Below are 18,714 nucleotides of genomic sequence, written 5' to 3'. Positions count from 1 at the left end.
TCCACCCACATACTCATTCTTTCAAACACCTGTCTTTTTCCCCCTCACATTTCCTCTTCTCCTTTGCCCACAGCATGATCGTGTTAAAAATTATGGAACCCAGGATGCCACCAGAAACCCATGAGTAATCTCTATACCCATAGCATAAAGTCAAGCTACGTAAGAATTTCATAACCAGGCCATCATCTGGGAAATAGCACAAGTTCCTAAGAGGTCATAATGGTTACATATGCCATTCATGAGAAATGCCATCACCCCACAGTTGAACTAACAAGGCCTTTATACTACCCTTAATGATTGGAACCAACCAACAAATTGGACATTTGTTAACAGGGCCGGCCAAGACCAAGAAGCTATTCTAGTGGATTAGCTAAGCCAGTAGCTGAAAACCTAACTCCGAGACACTAACCCTCTGGGCACATTTCTCCAAACAGGGTCCCTCTCTTTGCCATCACACATAGGATTGCACTTGGGGAGTACTTTTTTAAACAATAATCATGAATCCCCAAATGTATTGGCTAGTATGGGGGACCACAATCATCCTGATTTATAACAATGACTGCTAGGTGCTGCCTTTTTTTTTTTTCCCCCTTTCTTTCTTTTTTTTTTTACTTCATGACAAAAGTCCCTAATGCCAGGTCATGAAAGGTAATGGACCATGGCATCATAAGCTGTCATGCTCCGGAGGATAAGCTCCCCACAGGCTGAATAAGCATTCAGGTAGGGAAATTCTTGGAAAGTTCAAGGTCGGAAAGCTCTCTCCTTCCTTCATTCAGCTGAGGCTCATGGTCACAGACTCCCAGGGTGAACCAGAGGAGCTCAGGATGATTGCCATCACCATCCTTATCTTCTTCATCAGTCAGATTTCTGCAAAAAGATTTTCTACAAAAAACTTTAAGTTTTACAAATCACTTTCCTCACAGAATCCTTGTGAGATAGGTAGTGTGAATTATGACTTTCCCTTCTGAGTAGCTGAGGATACTGAAGTTTAGTGTAATCAAATAACTAACCAGCTCCCAAATATGGGAACTGGGATTCAAAATTGGGATTGTGACCCAGAATTCAGAATATATCATGAGTGGTTGGAGAAAAGGACTGAGGCTCTGTGATACCCTCATCAGCCATAAAGGCCAAAAAGTGGTCCCCCAAATAAGGTTTGGAACAACAGTGGAAAAAAAAAAAAAAAAAAACATGTGCATCCAGTCTCAAACATGGCTTCCCTGGATTCTGGTTTTTCACCATTAGTTTAGGATTCTTTCAAGGCTGGGGGTATGGAGATCTTTCCTCAAGATTCTGGATCAAGCTCCTGCCGGACTATAATCACATGGACTCCTATGCCTTTTTACTGGCAATTATTCCATTTCCTATGGGACTCAATGAAGTGAGCTGGCAACAAGCAAATCAAACACCTCAAGTGAAACCATTCCTCATTTATCAACATGTGTCATTCCACTTCCTCCAGCCTATTCTTTTCACTGCCTCCACACCACATATTCACTCTTTCCTCTGTGATTTCATGCAATCCATGACCCTTCCTAAGAATGCTCTTTCTTTTTTCCTGACTCTTTCCAAATCCTGCCCTTCCTGCAAAGCCCAAGAAACATTGTTTAACCTACACTTAGTCTAAACCAGTGACTGGCAAATTACTGTGGAAGACTAAATCTGACCTATAACCTTTCCACCCACATGACTATTAATTGATAGTTTTCCAACCCTCAAAGATCTATAGCCTAGTAGCATGGATATGATTCAGACACAAATAACTGTAATACAAAGTGCAGTGTGATTTAATTTTTTTTCTTAAAAATTTAGAACAATAATATCCCCAAAACAGCATGACACAGAAGAAAGGGTGTTGGATTTAGAATTACAGTCCCTGGATTCAAATGCTAACTGCAATTGGTCACTTGTGTCACTTTAGACTTTGATGCTGGGGGATTTGAATCTACTAAAGAAACTCAGAACTCTCTAAGATTAAACTTTCTCTCCTACAAAAGGATAGGGCATAACCAGATGCACTCTAGGGTCTCTTCTAGCTCCCAATCTGTGGTCTTATATGGCCTTAAGATATTCTCCCAAATGTTAGGGAAGCTTTGAGGAAGAAGATGGCACTTTGAGGATTCCTTGAGAATAATCTCTTAAAGAACTTAGAACCCTTGGGAAAATCTTTAGAAATGGAATATGTGATGTTTCACTGGCCATCTCAGCAAATATAAAATCACCAACCACTCAGGAAGCCTGAACCAAAACTCCATCACTTCCCCTAGCATGGGAGGTACACTGTGGGATTATCGGTAAAGCTTCTTGAGGACCCTGATCTCTTCTAATGGGGATCTAATTCTTTGGGTGCCCTTCTAACTATCTCTTTAGAAGCCAATAGCAGGTTCAACATAACCCCTGACATGCAGAATCTTGATATAAAGTCATGTATAACCTTTTATATCATTCCACCTGTCAAAGCTACCTAAGCACTAAGAACTTCTCTAGCCAGGAAGAATCCAAAAAGAACATTGTGCCAAACACTGGCCCTTCCTTAAAGAACGCCAAGGGTATGGCAGGCCTGAGCTGCTGGTCCCCTCTGCAGTGATGCTGACAGCCAAGGAGTCTGTGTAAAGAGAAAGGAGACATGACTCAGGACCAGACAAGGTTCACTAAGTTGTTGCTTTCTAACCATAACCACGCTCACAACCAGAGCAGACCTTAAAAGGAAGCCAATCAACAGCAGATGTCCCAGACTGAGGTTTTGGGTTTTTTCAAAGGGCCTCAAAACTATCGAGGTTGAAGGGAGACATTTGCATCAAGTAAAAACAAAACCCTGAAGAAAAAAAAAAAAGGGAAAAACCAACCACCCCAGTAACACCTACAAAATGAAACGCCATTTGGGAGTCAAAGGTAGATGAAGCCACAAATCTGAATTCAGCAGCTGTTTGTAGCAAAGCTTGGGGACATTGGTTCTACCAAATAAACTCAGAATCCACCAAAGACTTTTAGCTAAGGGAGATTTGGGGGGATGTGAAGAGCCTTAGGCTCTCTTTCTGATTCTGCTACTAGCTTACTGTATAACTATAGGCAAGTCACTTCCTCTTTATGGGATTATTTTCCTATCTCTAAAATGAGAGAATTAGATTAGATCATTGCTAAGGTCCCATCCCATAAGTTCTATGATTCCATGATTAATGTTTCCTATCTGAAGTTATTATATGGAGCAGAATATAGTTTGTGTTTTTCTAGAAAAGGGGTTCTTAACTTGGAATCTGGGGTTTTCTTTTAATAATTGTTTTCCTTTGTATTTTATTTTAAACATTTAAAAATATTATTCTGAGAATGGGGTCATGGGCTTTGGCAGTTTGTCAAAGGGGTATATGACATAATAAAAGATTAAGAATCTCTATTAGAAAGTGGAAGGACTATCAGTGGAAGCCTCAGGGATGCTGTTCTCCATTCAGCATAATGTTGAACATTCTATAAGGGCTATATAATCATGGAATGTGTCTCTTTTACAAGGGAGGGAAGCTTCCTATAATTGGAAGCTCCCCCACCTATGAGGAGTACCACAGAAAAGATTACAGCCCTAGGTCAAAGCTGTTTCAAGAAAGCTTCTAAGACTCCTCTAAATTTCTGTGATTAAAGGAGAAGTAGAAGATAGAAGAAAAAATACAGAAAAATCAATGCTATGTGAATTCTACAATAAAAGCCCCTTTCCACTTAACCTTGTCTTCCATTCCCATCATAATTTGAACCACTGGTAAAGATTCTGAGCTCCTAAAGTATTGCTAGATTTGGAACCCAGGCTCTCCTGTTTGCCACACAGGTGATTTTTATCAACTAAGCCCCGGTGCCCTCCAGGAAGGATTTCACAGGCTTGTTTGTGTGGTTTCTGTCATTCCATTTTCTGTGCCCTGGAGATGCTGAAGTATAACAAAAAGTCCCAAAGCCAAAAGACAACAAGGAAGCAGCAGCCGGAATTCTGGATAACCCACAGACTAGGGGAGCAGGTCTTAGAAAATTGAGAATCGCTCCCCTTTGTGTAACCCTTTCTTAAGAAATTTCCAGCAGTTCTAAGTGAGTCCCTGGAGACCAGGATGAAGACTACCTCTCCCTGGGCTAATCCAGTTTGAACATGGTGTGAAATGTGGAGTCGAGACAGCCCAGAGACAAGATCCTTCACTTCCCCCGTCTTACCTTCTCGCTTCATGCCCATGGCAAGACACTTCTGGTAGCGGCAATATTGGCAACGGTTCCGCTGGCGTTTGTCAATCAGGCAGTCCTTATTATCTCGGCAGGTGTAGGTGAGGTCCTTGCGGACCGTCCTCTTGAAGAAGCCTTTGCAGCCTTCACAACTGTACACACCATAATGTTTACCTGAAATGAAAGGGCAGAGACGCTCTTCAATTCAACGAATTTGTATTAAATGCTCACTATGCACATGGCCCTTTGCTCAGCAATGTGGAGATAAACTCGAAGAAAAGCCCTGCTTACAAACTGGAGGGGAAGTGACATGTGTGTAGAAGCATGATACATGATGGGAAACATAACAGATAGACTTGAGGATGTAGGAAATTGGGCAAAGTTAACTTAGGAAATACTCTAAAGCCCATCTTTTAAAGTCTGGTTTGCAGCTCCATATGGGGTCTTGTAACTGAATGTGTGTGTGGGGGGGAGGGGGAAATGTCATGAAATTATGATTCATTTATTAGTAAATATTTGATTTTTATACCTATTTTATATACCTATATATGTGGGGTCATGTAAAAAGAGATTATGAGTGGGAAAAGTTTAAGAAGTCCTACTCTAAGATCTGTTCTATGGATGCAAAGAGTATTTTTAGAAGGTTGGTAGAGTTCATCAGAAAAGGTGGCATCTGAGTTGGACTTTGAAGGTAAAGAAGGATGTGAACATGTGCTAACGAAGACTATAATTCAGGCATCAGAGATGTTCTGTGAGAATTCAAGAGGTCAGAGAGGGCCTAAGGTAGGAATAAGTGTGCTAGCAGCACACTCTGGCTCTTTGTTGTTGTTGACTTGCTTCAGCCATTTCAACCAAATCGTCATGACCTCATTTGGGGTTTTTTCTTGGCAAAGATACAGGATGGTTTTCCACTTCCTTCTCTAAGTCATTTTACAGGTGAGGAAACTGAAGCAAATAGAGTCCCAAGCTAGTAAATATCCAAAGTCATATCTGAACTCAGTTCTTCCTGGTTCCAGGATGCTATCCACTGTACCAACTGGCTGCCCACACATTCTGTCTAAAGAAGTAGTGAAGGATAGGGATGTGAAATAAGCTTAGGAAGGTAGGTTAAAGCCAAATTGAAAAATGACTTAAATTTCAAGCTAAGAAATTTATGTTTTCTCCCTTAGGTAACAAGGAACCACTAAAAGTCTTAGAATACCAAAGTAATATCATATAGTCTGATTACTTTGCCTGCTGGTGAAAGGATGTGCCAGAGGCTGGGGAACTAGTTAGGAGAGTGTTATCATTGTCCAGGGAAGATGTTATAATAGACCTATGGACTATTTAGAAGCAGTGGGAGTGGAAAGGAGGGAACAGATGCAAGAATTATCATGTCACGAGAATCTACAGGTCTTGGCAACTGACCGACTGAGGGGAAGCTAAAGAGGGGAATGGCAAGAGTCAAAGATAGGGTTTTGAACTTCTGAATTCTAAGGAATAAGAAAGAATCATTCTCAGTCTCCTTTAGATACACACTATGACATCAAGAATGTCAGAGCTCTAGAGAACCTTAAAGGTTGTCTAGACTAGCCCTTTCATTTTCCAAAGGAAAAACTAAGGCCCAGAAAAGGGAAATAACTTGAATAATATCATATAGTGAATTGGTTTGAATCCAGGTCTCCATCTAGGGCTTTTTCTAGCAAACCACACTATTTACATCAGTTAGCAGGGGGAAATTCCTTTAGGCAGTCTTCTCTGCTGCTGCTCCTCAGCCTTTCTAACACCAAAATGTCATTCTAGATTCCCCAGAGCCTGACCCCAATCTATCCAGCCAATTATGTCTATTGGGGCAGCATGGAAGAGTAGTTGAGAGTTTTGGATTTAGGAGGCCGAAAGACCTGAATATAAAACCCCACTCTGTAACCCTTATTAACTCAGAGGTCCTGAGAGAGAGGTCCTAGATTCTCTAAGCCTCAGTGTCCTAATCTGTAAAAAGGAGGACTGAAGTAGATGATCCCAAAAGTCAAGATCTAAATCTATTATTCTGTGATTGTCCCTCCTGCCCAAATGAAACATCTGCCCTAGCTAGACTAGCTCCACAGCCTCAACATGACACAAGTTTTCCTGAAATTGTTTCCTCTCTGATTATATAAATCCTTACCCAGTGTTCATAAAATCAAGGTCTTTAAGAAATTTCTATGATGTGTGTATGTATGTGTTGAGAAAGAGACAGAGAGAGACTCAAAGACAGAGAGACAAAGAGACAGACAGGAGAAAGAGAGAGAGAGAGAGAGACAGAGAGACAGAGAGACAGAGAAACAGAGAGAGATAAAGACAGAGAGAGAGAGAGAGACAAAGAGACAGACACAAAGACGGAGAAAGAGACAGACAGGAGAGAGACAGACAGACAAAGACAAGAGACAGACAGAGATAGAAAGTTCAATGGTGGCAGCAGTTCTATGGAGGGTCCCATGACACAGTGTCAGAAGTGGTCAGAATTACACAAGCTTGTTTTCCTTTGAGTGTGAGTTGCGTGTGGGGGGCTGGGGAGAGAGCTGGGAATGAATGTGAGGATGTGAGAAGAAAAGGTGCCCCCTGAGGAGGAATGACTAGGTATATGCACACATGGTGGCAAGAATGTCAGAGACATGCACAAATGTGTCTCTGTCTGGGATAAGCCCAGTGAAAGCATTTCAAAAGGGGGGAATTAGCAAAATGAAACTGCCTGAGGCTAGGGCTGCCTGATAAATGGTATCATCATCACCTCCAATTTCCCTCCTGAGCTCCAGTGCCTCATTCATGATGAGATTCTGGATTTTACAGCTTAGCTGGCCCAGAGGGTTATCAATCTCTTGATGCAGACGGGGAGAGGAGGGAGGAAAAGGGGAGATGCCTGGAGGCCATGTCATCAAGCAGTCCGCTCCAGCCGGGGAGGGGCAAGGTCTCCTCTCTGAGGGGGAAAGGAGGCTCCTTAGGTCACTGTCTCTATGGCAACACCGGTCCAAGTCAGAAACAGCTTCTCAGAGACACCCTCAGGCTTCCTAAAGACTTCTGACCAGACTACAGGAGAAAGTAATACCCAAGGGGAGATAGCTCCGGCCAGTTTCAAGCCTAGAATCAAATCTGAGATGCCTTTACCAGGGGACAAAGCCTGATAATCAGCAATGAGCAATCAGGAAGCAAAGAGCATTCCACTGAGTGATAGTATCAGCTCTCCAGGCCTCAGTTTCTCTATCTGTAAAATGAAGGAGACTAAACAGTCTTTACTCTTCTTTGTTCCAAAGTCTAAAGAGAGTGTTCTTATACTCTTTGAAGTTCAAATCCAACCTCAGACATTTAGTACTTCCTGGCTGTGTGACCCTGGGCAAGTCACTTAACCCCAATTTCCTATCCCTCCCCAAAAAATAAACAGAAAAAAGATTATTAAAAAAACTGAGAAACAATAATATTTGAGGCTGAAACAGACAGGCAAAATGTACTGTCTTGGGAAGAGCACTGGTTTTTGAGGTTATGGGACCTGGGTTGGAATCCTGCTCTGATATTTACCAAATAGCCTTGATTGGGCAAGTCAATCCATCTCTCTGAATCTATGTATCTTCATCTTTAAAATAAGATTTACACAAATAAGCAAGATAGGTAACTTTGAAAACAACATGTTGAATTTTTATATACATTAATAAAAAGCAAGATATACATACTAGAGATTCATGATTTTACATATAATCCCTTTTTTCCCTATTCTACACTGTACATGGAAATATTTCCTTGGGGGGGGAAGGGGTTGTTAAATTCAGAATAAAATAAGAGTGTTAGAATTTGTGGCCTCTAAAGTATCTGCCCAGCTCTAAATCCTGCCATTTTGTGTACTTTCTATTATGCAGAAAACAATATTTACCAAGAAGAATCTATTCCCCAAACATCTTAGTTCATCTTTCACTACATTTTGGTGATATCTGTACCAAAAGCAAGGAAAGGGTTGCTGAGTTGATGAGTGGATCTAATGGGCATCTTTGCAGCCAGAATTGGAAGGGAAACCATGAATCTAAGGGGTAGGCTGAATGGTGTTCAAGAAGAAGAGCAATTTTTAATTGTTGGCTTTGCTGTAAGTTCTCTACTGTAAAATCCAATTCTAATACCTCCCCCCTAGTGCCTAACAGAGTGTTCTGCACAGATCTTAATGATTTTCAAATTTAATTGAGTGTCTCCCATGCTGGCATTCTCCGTGCACATATTGGATGTCTCTCTTCATCTCTGGAACAGCTGTCATCTGGAAGCCTTTACCTGAGGAGCGGTCCCCACAGATGGCACATATGTGCTTGGTGAAGGAGGCCATGGTTCCTGAGGGATGGGCGGGCACTTTAAGAACCCCATTGAGCCCAAGAGGTGGCTTAATATCTTCTGTGCTGCTGACAGGGTTCATTGGAGAGTTGAGCTGGAGAGGTAAAAACAGAGGGCAGCATTAGGATAATATTCCAAGAAAGCAGAGATTCTTGGCATACCCATTTCCTAGTCTGCTACCTCTCCATAAATCATCAACTGCTTACAATAATAACTATCATTTCTTTGTGCTTTAGGGCCTACAAAATAAAACGTCACAACATAGCCATAAGATAAATAATACAAATATCGATGTCTCCATTATGAAGTTGGGGAACCTAGGGTGATAGGAGTTAGTGCTACAAGGGACTCTAGAAGACATCCCTAGTCCAGTTTCTTCATTTATAGATAAGGATGCTAAGGATCATAGAAATTAAGTGCCTTGGTCAAAATTTGACATGTTTTAAATAGCAAAACCAGGGTTTGAACCAAGGTCTTTTATTCCAAACCTAGCATGTTTTCCACTGTAGCAAAAGCAATGATAAGTTTCTAGCATATGCAGAACACTGCTACAGATTCTGAGTGATACAAAATGTAGGTATGATGATGTCCCACTCTTATGAAACTGCCCCATACAAGTCTGTCCCGTAAAGTACACTTGTCTTGTACAAAAGTCTATAGAAGACATCACTATTCTGTTTCTCTTTCCTGAAGGGAGCCTTAGTTCAGCTCAGTCCTGCTCTTCTCTTCCTTATAAGTCTCTCATGGAGAAGCCTTTTCAGGATATTGGGCCTGGAACAACATCAGACTCCTTAAGGTCAAGGGCACTGGGTATGGAAAGTTTAATACCCAGTGGGAAAGAACTGAGGGTGGGGAAGAGAACAGGAGGATGAGGGGTGAGTTCTAGGTTCCAAAATGTGGATTGACTACTTAGTCCAGTCCTCATGCTATACCTCAGTTCTGGAAGCTCAGTCCCACCCACCAAGGCTAAACAGGACCTGAAACCTGGCCAGGAAGAGAAGCGTGGGAACTTCATCCTGTCGCCCTGGCAACACTGGAGTGACAGGGCAGTTTTGATTCCACTCACCATCCCGGCTCCCCCTGTCTGATGCAGCCTCCGCCTCTTGGGGCTCTCAGCATATCAGCATATTACCTCTCCCCTCCCCCAGGGGTTGGCTCTTGCCCTCCACTTCCCCATCCTGTCTCCACTAACATTTATGCTGAGCCTCGGCCCATTCCGAAGTTCCCTCTCAGAGGGCTGGCCCCCTTCCCACCAAACTTACAAGAGACAAATATTTGTTTTCTTCTCCAAAATGCTCCTCTGTTCCACACCCCTCGAGGAAAGGAACAACTCTCAAACACTTGTAAATGTCATGGGAGTAACAGATCTTTTCTGCCGTGTACTTCAGTAGCCTCAGAAAACCTGACTTCTCAATCTGGGAAATTCATTTGCCTTCCCCAACAAAAGTTATCCCCTTCCTCCTTTCTGATATAACAGGAAGAGAATTAGTTCTGAGGGGGAAAGAACTAAGTTCCTAATACTGACCACTAGCTCTGAAGAAAATACACTCTCCTTTATACTCTGGAAGAGAAAATGATTTCTAACCATTACAAGTCCTGTACTGTGTGAATAGGGCCACTCCTGGAGTTCCCTGAAAAAGGTTTGGAAGAGCGTTCTCCATCATTGGAGATGTTCAAAAGAAGGTTAGCTTCTGGTCGTCAGAGAAGTTACAAAAGGGGTTCAAATCTCTGAAAGGAGCCTGGATTAGAACTCCAAAGTGACAGATGAATTTTGAGGATTCATGACTGCACCATTCTGCTACAACTTACTGAATATCTCTGGGCCTCAGTTTCCTTTTGATAGAATGAGGAACCCATAGCTATCCCTAGTCCTTGCAAGGCAATTTTGAGGTTAAACTGTCCTAAAAAGCTGACCTGGGTTGATACATACATAGAATGATCTGACTTGGGCCATTGTCCCCCCCACTTATCTACTCATTCTACTGCTTATTAGCTATGTTACTCGGAACAAAAGACTTCAACAATCCAAGTCTCAGTGTATTCATGCATAGAATGAGAAAAATAGTTGTAGTACCTGCCTCCCAGTTTTTTGCACAATAGTAGCTGAATAATAACTGCTTGCTGTTTGGTGGCCTAAAGGAAACCAAGGAAGCTCATAGAGACTCTCACTTTTAATACACAAGTGTCATTCACCTGTTCAAAAAACCTTCAATGGTTCCCAAGTGCCTCTAGAAAAAAAAAAGATATTATCTCTTAACTGGGTTCAAGTCACTGGGTTTGTGTTCAAGTTCTGACCCGGCCTCTTCCATTTGTGTGACCTCCAGTATTAGACTGTGTTTATGACATATACTCCAGTGTCAAAATGGCCTCGAAATTAACTTCCAACTCTAAGCTGATGATTCTATGATTTAATCTATTCAGTCTTATTTTCACAATATTCTCCTTCACAATCTATATTCCAGCCAAACTTCCTTAGTAATTTCTGCAATCCTGTTCTGCCATCTAATATCTCCCTGCATCCCCCTGAGCCTGAAATGGAGTCCTTTCTCACCTCCATCTGTTGAAATCCTTCCCTTCCTCAAAGGTACCATGCTCTTTAGGGGCTACCTTCTACCTCAGCACTTCTCAAGGTATGCTCCTCAAACCCCTGGGGGTACCCTGGACCTTTGTCAGGGAGTCTGCGAGGTCAACACCATTTTTGTTATTTTCTATTCAGATACTTTGTCTTTTCCAACTACACATCTGTGTAATATAGATTCTGAATATTTTTTAAGAGTATAAAGGAGTCCTGACACTAAAACGTGGCTTTGCTTTTGAGAAGGCTTCTATCAGGACCACTCACTGGGGATTTGACCCCCTCACCCTTCCAGCCACTTTGCCCCAGCCTCCCTGACGCTGTCCCATGGAGCACGAATCAGCAAAAGCCAAGGAGAAGGCACTGAGTCAGCTCGGCGGAGCAAGGAGAAGAACTCACCCAGTGTTTCCTCTTTCTGTGGCTACCCCGAAACTTCAATGGGACAGTGTGCTGGAGTGGAGCCATCCTCCCTGCTTCCTTGTCCCCACAACATGCCCGAATCCCTCACCCGGCCTAACTCTGCTCTGGGGAACAGGAGCCAAACCCTTGCCCTGGACTGAAAACTTTCTGTGGCTCTGCTGGACCGGGATGCTGGAGCTAGGAGGGCTCCCTCCTAACGCCAGGGACCAACCTTTATTCCTCCAGGCACTGAGGAGACTTATCCTTGGGCCACATTGAGCCACGGGGAACCTGAGGGGAGCAGCAGAACAGGGAAGGGCAATCCTTCTTCCCCAAAAGAAGAACAGCAGGTGACAGATACAGCCAGGCTGTCTCTCCTGTTTCCAGATACCAACAGGATCCAGGTCCTACTAATTATTTATATTTTTGAGCCAAGTAAATTGAGGCCCCTCTAGAAGGATCAAATGACTTGCCCAAGATCATACAAAGAGAAAGTTGCAGAACTGAGACCTGAACCTAAAGTCCTCTGATTCTAAATCCGGTTCTTCTTCCATGCACTAGAGTCACTTCCATGACACTAGTGGGGGTCAAACTTCAGCTAGTGAATAACCTATAGCACAAGAAGACCAATTTTCCACCTCTAAATATATGATCCTTCTTCCTCTACAGCAATATGTATCCAGCCTTGTGGCAAAGGGCCCTTCCAGTTTAAATTCAACATAATATTAAATTCTATAATACCCAACCCAGAGCTCTCTCAATTATAAGGGCTGGAGAACACTTTGGTGCTCCTTTCCCTCTGGCAGATCATTTTGGGCCCTGCTCACTTCCAGGGCCTGCTCCCACATAACAGGCACAACCCTTTGGGGACAGCATTTCTCCCCCTTCTTCTCGCCTCACTCAGCTGCCTCTTGGGCAGCCTCTGTGAAGCAGCTGGCAGGAGAGCAGCAGAGGCTGTGGAGAGAGGTCGGCACCCCCCACCCCCATCTCCTGGCCTCCCTCTGCCTCAGCAGGGCTTCCGGAGTTAATGAGGCATGGCAGATCACAAGTGGCCCCACCAGGTGACCCGAGCACCTTGGGCCAGCACCATCCTGCTGCTTCAGCATCTGCCCTTCTCCCACCTGATTCTCCTCCCAGAGAGGGCCGGCCAGGTGCAGGGAGGAAAGGCCTGCGTCTGGGCCTCTGAGGTTCTTCCTCCTCAAAGGAAAGCTCGCTGCACAGAAGCTTGCAGCGTCAAAGCTGAAAGGACCCCTGGCTTTCCTCAAATCAACCTGATCTTCTGTGGGTGAGAGCCAGGAAGTGCAGGCAGGGACAGGCGCTGGCCAGAGGGGAATCCGGAAGGTCTGTGTCCCTCACTCGCTCTCCTGCCTCCTTATCCCCTCTCTTGTAATCCTTCCTCCCAGGGAGCTCCAGGTCCATCTTCCCCTCGAAGGTCTTCTGACTCCCCCAGCTGCTAGCATGCTCCTTCCCCAGAGCATTGCCTATCCCTCCTAAATGTTCTACATACATCACATACATAGCCCACATTATCCAGAGGAGAAGCTCCTGGAAGGCAGGAGCATCCCCCTTCTGCTTCAGTATCCCGGGCACTCAGCACTGTGCCCAAAACAGATGACTGATCTGCACTGGATCAAATGGTTCCTCATCAATCCATCCCCTGATCGAGCAACACTTAGACCTGAGCTTATGCTCCTGAAAGCCAGCTAAACCTTGGAGAAGACAGTTCTCCTGGAGCTTACCTCTAAGGAAGGGGACACAAGCATGGTAACGTAAAGCACAGCAGGACCCAAGCCATCAGAGACCACTGGACCTTCCAGGATTCTTGGGAGGATCAAGTGGGACAGGAAATCTTAAAGCATTAAATAAATACTACAACCACTACCACTACTACAGCTGCTGCTGCTCCTTCCATTGTGATTATTTTTATTATGATTATTGTTGTTATTATTATTAAAAAGAGTCTATGAAAGGATTCTCGTTTCACAAGCACTTGTCTTAAAAATCAGAAATTAATTTTTTATTAAGCTTGAGCAAAGACTTCAGAAAAGGTCCCCTTCATTTTCCTTAAGTGCAAAACAAATAGCTTCTCTTGTCCCTCTCTTAGGGCCTCCTGGGCAGCAGCCCTCCCTTTTGAAGGCTCCGTCATCTCTCCTTCCTACCTCCCTGCCAGGGATGTCCCTAATGCTCTCAGACAGGGGACAGATGGCCAAGTCCATTAAGGCTGCATATCTTCCCAGCCTCTGTCAGGAAGACAAGTTATGCCAGACCACGAGAGAGGCATGGGTAAGGCCCCATACCACCACCACCACCACAGCCTGAAGATGGATTTGTAGGGTAGCTTAGGGAGGGGAGGGGAATCGGATTCAATTTCCCCTTTCATATCCCTGGGCATTGATTTCAGTTCCCCCGCCTGAAGTCCGTGTGACTTCCTGAAATAACCAGGACTAGTAATTAAACCCTTGACTAATCCAAACCCCACCCTATCCCTAATTCTCTAGCTTCCCTCTGCCTGCCTGCTCCTCTGTCTCTGTCTCTCTCTCCCTCCCTCTCCCTACTCTGTTTGTCTGTCTGTTTCTCTCTCTAGTGGTCTTGTCTCTCTTCTGCCTTTCTCGCTGCCTTTTTCTAATGCTCTAAGTCACACAATTTTGAATCACATTCACTTGGCTTACATAGATCTCTTGTTCTGGGCTTTTGTGTCCTCAGAGTCCCACACAACATCTTTCACAAACTACTGAAAAAGGAAGGGAGGATAATCATAAAAGACAAAATATACCAGGGTTTTTAACCTTTTTTGTGTTGTGGACACCTCTGGCCATCTGGTGTTGCTTATGATTCCCTTCACAGTGTAATGTCTTTAAATGTGTAAAATAAAATGCACAGAGTTGTAATAAAAATCAATTATATTAAAATATAGTTATCAAAAAAACTTAAATTTCTAGATTAAGAAAAACAAACATTCCATATTAAGAAACCCTAAAATGGAAAATTTCTATTTTTAAAAGTTTCTGCTTAATCAAAATCAATTTAGCCATCTAAGATAAGAAGAGAAAGTGCTGAGTGCGGGAAGAAAATGATAAAATATATATTGAATTGACACAAATGCATGAGACCAAGAATTATAAATGACTAACCAACACAAGAAATTGTAGATTGGATCACTATCAATTCATTTCAATCTAGAGCCAGTGGAAAGTAGCAGAAAAGGAAAGAGACAGGAGTCAGGACATGTGGGAGATCTCCTCATGGCTGTGTCAGGAACTTGCTAAGTGACTAGGAACACGCCCCTTTTCTTCTCTTCAGTTTTCCTTTTTGTAAATAATGAAGCAGCAAGACTAAATGATTTCTACGGTCCCATCCGCTGCTGACACATGATAATGCTATCAACGAGAAGGAGGAATATTCCAGGCCTCCCAGAGAACAGCCAAAGTCAGTGAATCTCACAGGTTTGGACAACTCTGGGCTTGCGGTGATGGTTCAAGCAAGAATCCCTCCCTTCGCTCCACCCATCTCTACATGTGGGGAGAACCCCCGTTTCCAGGGGAAAATTTGACAGGAACCCTGAAGCGTGGCTTGGTTCACAAGGGACAGGACTGATGCAAGGGAGAAGAGGAGATTTCACTGGTATTTGGACTGGCCCCCTTACTCTCCGGCCACGGCCAGCCCTGAAAAGGATGGGCATGTGGAGGAAGATAACAAAAGTGAGACACAAAAGGGCACTTCTCTTAATCTCAGGCTCCTGCCCTCTCCCCTGGCCCAGCCTTAATCAGTCTGAAGGCAGGCCCAGGGAGGATGACTAAGCAGGAGGAATGCCGTCTGGTTCCTGGGGCCAAAGGAAGGGGCTGAGCCAGCTAGGAAGGGATCACTCCCGAGCCAGACTTGACCATGCAGGTCTTGCTCCCGGTCATTCTGCAGACGCAGTCCTGCAGCTTATAAGAGCAGGAGAGACCAAAGGCTATTAGGTGAAGAGGTGGAGAACCACCCAGAGGGTCTGCCCACCTGATAATCTAGAAAACTCAAGCTCCTTTGGCAGAGTCTTTCCTGCCCCTAGAACCGTGTCTATACTTAACAGGACTTTATGAACTAAACTGAAAATCATTGGGTGAGCAAGGTTGGTCCCTCAGCCATCCCAGACCCCCCAGATCTGGGCCCCCAGACTCCGGATCCCCACACTCGTGGTCCGGAGCAAACACCAGCAGGAGCAAGAACAAGATCATCATAATCACATAGGCCTCCTGCTTCTAGATAACACTTTCTTCAAAGCCCATCGGTCAATCCCAAGTCTCAGGGCTGTAATGCTGGAGTCCTTTTTACTCCTTCGTAGGCTTTGAAATGATGTCAGAGGCCTTCTGATCAAACCTCACATCATCATCCCCTCTAAAGCATCTCTGGTGGGTGGCACTGTGCTTGGCTACTTCTAGCGATAGGGACGTCACTACCACTCCATTATTGATCAATTTTTGTACTTGGAGAGTTCTTCCTTATACATGGTCTGAAATCTATTTTGCTGCCTAGAAAAGAATACCAGGCAAAGGTAAGGAGGCTTCAAGGTGAAAGGGGAACTAATTCCACTTGTTCATCAACAACAGTTCAGGGAAGCTAAACTACTAAGAAGAATGCCCATATTATGCCAAGTGTAAGTTTCTATACATATATATCAGCTTCCAGAGGGCAGGAATTATTTTATTTTTCCCTTTATGAAACTAATACATTGTCCATAAAAATTTTTTAATAGTGGAGTCGGTAGACCTGAGTTCAAACCCAACCTCAATTAGCCATATAACTGTCTGCCTCAGTTTCCACATCTGTAAAATGAACTGGAGAAGGAGATGGCAAATCCCTCCAGTATTTTTGGCAAGAAAACACTAAATGGGGTCACAAAGAGTCAGACACAAGAAAAAACAAACAATATGTGTTTATATAGACGTATTGATGTAAACATAAATACACACGTGTGTAGGAATAAAAGTGTAGTAAACTGTCAAATAGGCTTGTTTATTCAGGCAAACACTCAATTGCCCTGCTAGGGACTCCTCCCAGCCCTCACCCCACTGAGGGCATGATTCTCTCAACCATCCTGGTCATGGGGCCAAAGTAAAGAAGCAATGAATCAGAAAGGAGAGAGCCAGCAGGTGTCTTGACTCCAACAGATCCCAAGGAACCAATAAATAAAATCCTGGTGGCAAATTTCTTAATCTGCCCTTCTGCTAAGTGGGCAGCGCTCAGCCCATGGAGAACAGGTGGCAGGGCAGGACAGCCAGGCAGCCAGGAGTGGCTATTTTTAATGAGTTCAGGCCTGGGATGGCTATAGGTTTGCATAATCTCCAATCAGCACTTCTCCCCCCGGCCCCCTGCTGCTGAGGGGCAGCCTGGGGAAGGAAAGGGTAGGAAAGCAAGGCTGACCGCCACCTGGCAGCGAGACAATGGGAGCCAGGCCCAGCCTTTGCTCACTGGGAAGCCAAGGACCCCAGCCAGGGAGGAGCCCGCCGATAAAGGGCCGGCCCTTCAAAGCCAGCCAAGCAAGGGTATTTTCTTCTGGGCTGGGAACAGGAGGGGGATTCGGAGGAAGGGGGCCAAGAAGAAGATGAATCAGCATATTGCCGAACAGCTGCTGACCTCTCTGTGGGGTCCTTGTTTCCCACCCTCCCAAAGCTGACACTGGGCTGAAGGGGGAGGGGAGGGGACGTGGGGTACGGATTGACTTCTCCTAATTCAAATCCTGTAGTCGATTCCTGGGTGTGTGGTGTGGTAGAAAGAATATGGATTTGGGAGTCAAGTTTCAAATCCTCACTCTCCTAGGAGTAGTATGGACCAAGCACGGGACCTAGGGACAGTAGAGTACAAAGTGGATGAAGCGTCTGAGTTTGAACCCATCCTCAAACATTTACTAGCTGTGTGACTCTGAACAAGTCTGGCTCAGTTTCCTTATCTGTAAAATGAGTTGGAGAAGGAAATGGCAAACCACTCTGTTTTTGCCAAGAAAATCACAAATAGGGTCACAAAGAGCCAGAGATAGTAAGTAAAACAACTGAACAACAAAACAACCACACGGACCAGGCATTATGCTAGTTATGTGTCTCCAGGCAAATCCTGTGATCTCTCCTATTCCCAATTTCATAACCATAAACTTAGTGACTTAGATAATCTCTTAGGAACTTAAGAGGGTTCAGTAGTTCTACCCATTTGGCAATCTAATGAAAAGCCTTTGGGTCCCCCCTTCAGAAAGTTTTTAAATCCACAAAATCCATGACTTCAAAGGAAACTAATTAACAGAGGGTATCCCATAAGTCTTAGTGCCACGTTAAGCTATTAAAGCTTTCACAAGGAGGCAGCATGGAATGTGAATCTTCAACTCTACTTATTATTCTAAGCAATCAAAGCCGCACTAAGATTTCTGGGACACTCCATATTGAAATGCAGCCATCAAAATATTTATAAAACACAGTCATATGTATGTGCAAAGACCCCAAGTTAAGAATCCCTGTTCAAAAAGACAAAAACAAAAACAAAAAAATTAAAAGTGGGCAACAGAGCCTTGGAGACCAGTCAAGATCGTGTCCTGGATTTCCTGGAGAAAAGCTTCTTGCCATTTGGATGTATGACTTATTTAATGGAATCATGGAACTTCAAAAGCAGAAAAGACCTTAGAAATCTTGTCTGCCCCCTCATGTCAGTGGGACTGACACTGAGGTGCAGAGAAAGGGGGTGACTCTCCTAAGTCACCCTGCACAATAGCTGGAACTGAATTGAGGATTTATTCAATGGGACAGATTTCAGATTTTGGAATCCACTCAATTTCCAGCCTTAGGGACAGTTTCAATACAGTACTGCCTGAAGTAAATAGGACTTCCAGTTCCTTTTAGGAGTCTCTAGTTCTAGTCTGGATCTTAGCTGACTTTTCTTACGGGTTCTGGTTAACTGTCCCTAATCCTCCTCTGAAGGGTGTCCTTATTAGTGCTGATGGAAGCACTGAGGAATGGGGCAGATGGTGGGAGAAGTCCAAAAATGACAGAATGCTAAGCCCTCTGCCCATTAGGAAACCCCCTGCCGGATGTTTGCCAAATCCCGATAATGCTATTGACCCTGAAACGAGCTACAAATCATCATTATTGCTTAGTAATTGCTGAGCAAGCTCTCCCATCACCCCAGAGTTACACTCCCCCCTTTCCTCTGCTCCTGAGACTTCTGCAGTCAGCCCCACAGTGAGAGAGGGAGTGGGCAGTGAAATACAGTGA

General features: G+C 44.0%; 1 protein-coding gene across 4 annotated transcripts in view; it reads right to left on the bottom strand.

Annotated features, from left to right (window-relative positions):
* RXRA (retinoid X receptor alpha) overlaps positions 1-18,714 on the bottom strand; it is a 414,885-nt gene that overhangs the window by 59,951 nt on the left and 336,220 nt on the right. For all 4 annotated transcript variants that reach the window (XM_051980296.1, XM_051980298.1, XM_051980300.1 and 1 more), the window contains exons 3-4: positions 8,452-8,602; positions 4,183-4,362 (exon numbers count right to left, since the gene is read on the bottom strand). In XM_051980296.1, the coding sequence (XP_051836256.1) occupies positions 4,183-4,362; positions 8,452-8,602 (331 nt within the window). The remainder of the gene's footprint in view (positions 1-4,182; positions 4,363-8,451; positions 8,603-18,714) is intronic.

Source organism: Antechinus flavipes, chromosome 2 (genome assembly GCF_016432865.1).
Source record: "Antechinus flavipes isolate AdamAnt ecotype Samford, QLD, Australia chromosome 2, AdamAnt_v2, whole genome shotgun sequence".
Lineage (NCBI taxonomy): Eukaryota > Metazoa > Chordata > Mammalia > Dasyuromorphia > Dasyuridae > Antechinus > Antechinus flavipes.
The sequence above is the reverse complement of the archived record's forward strand: the minus strand, read 5'-3'. Positions and strand labels throughout refer to the sequence as shown.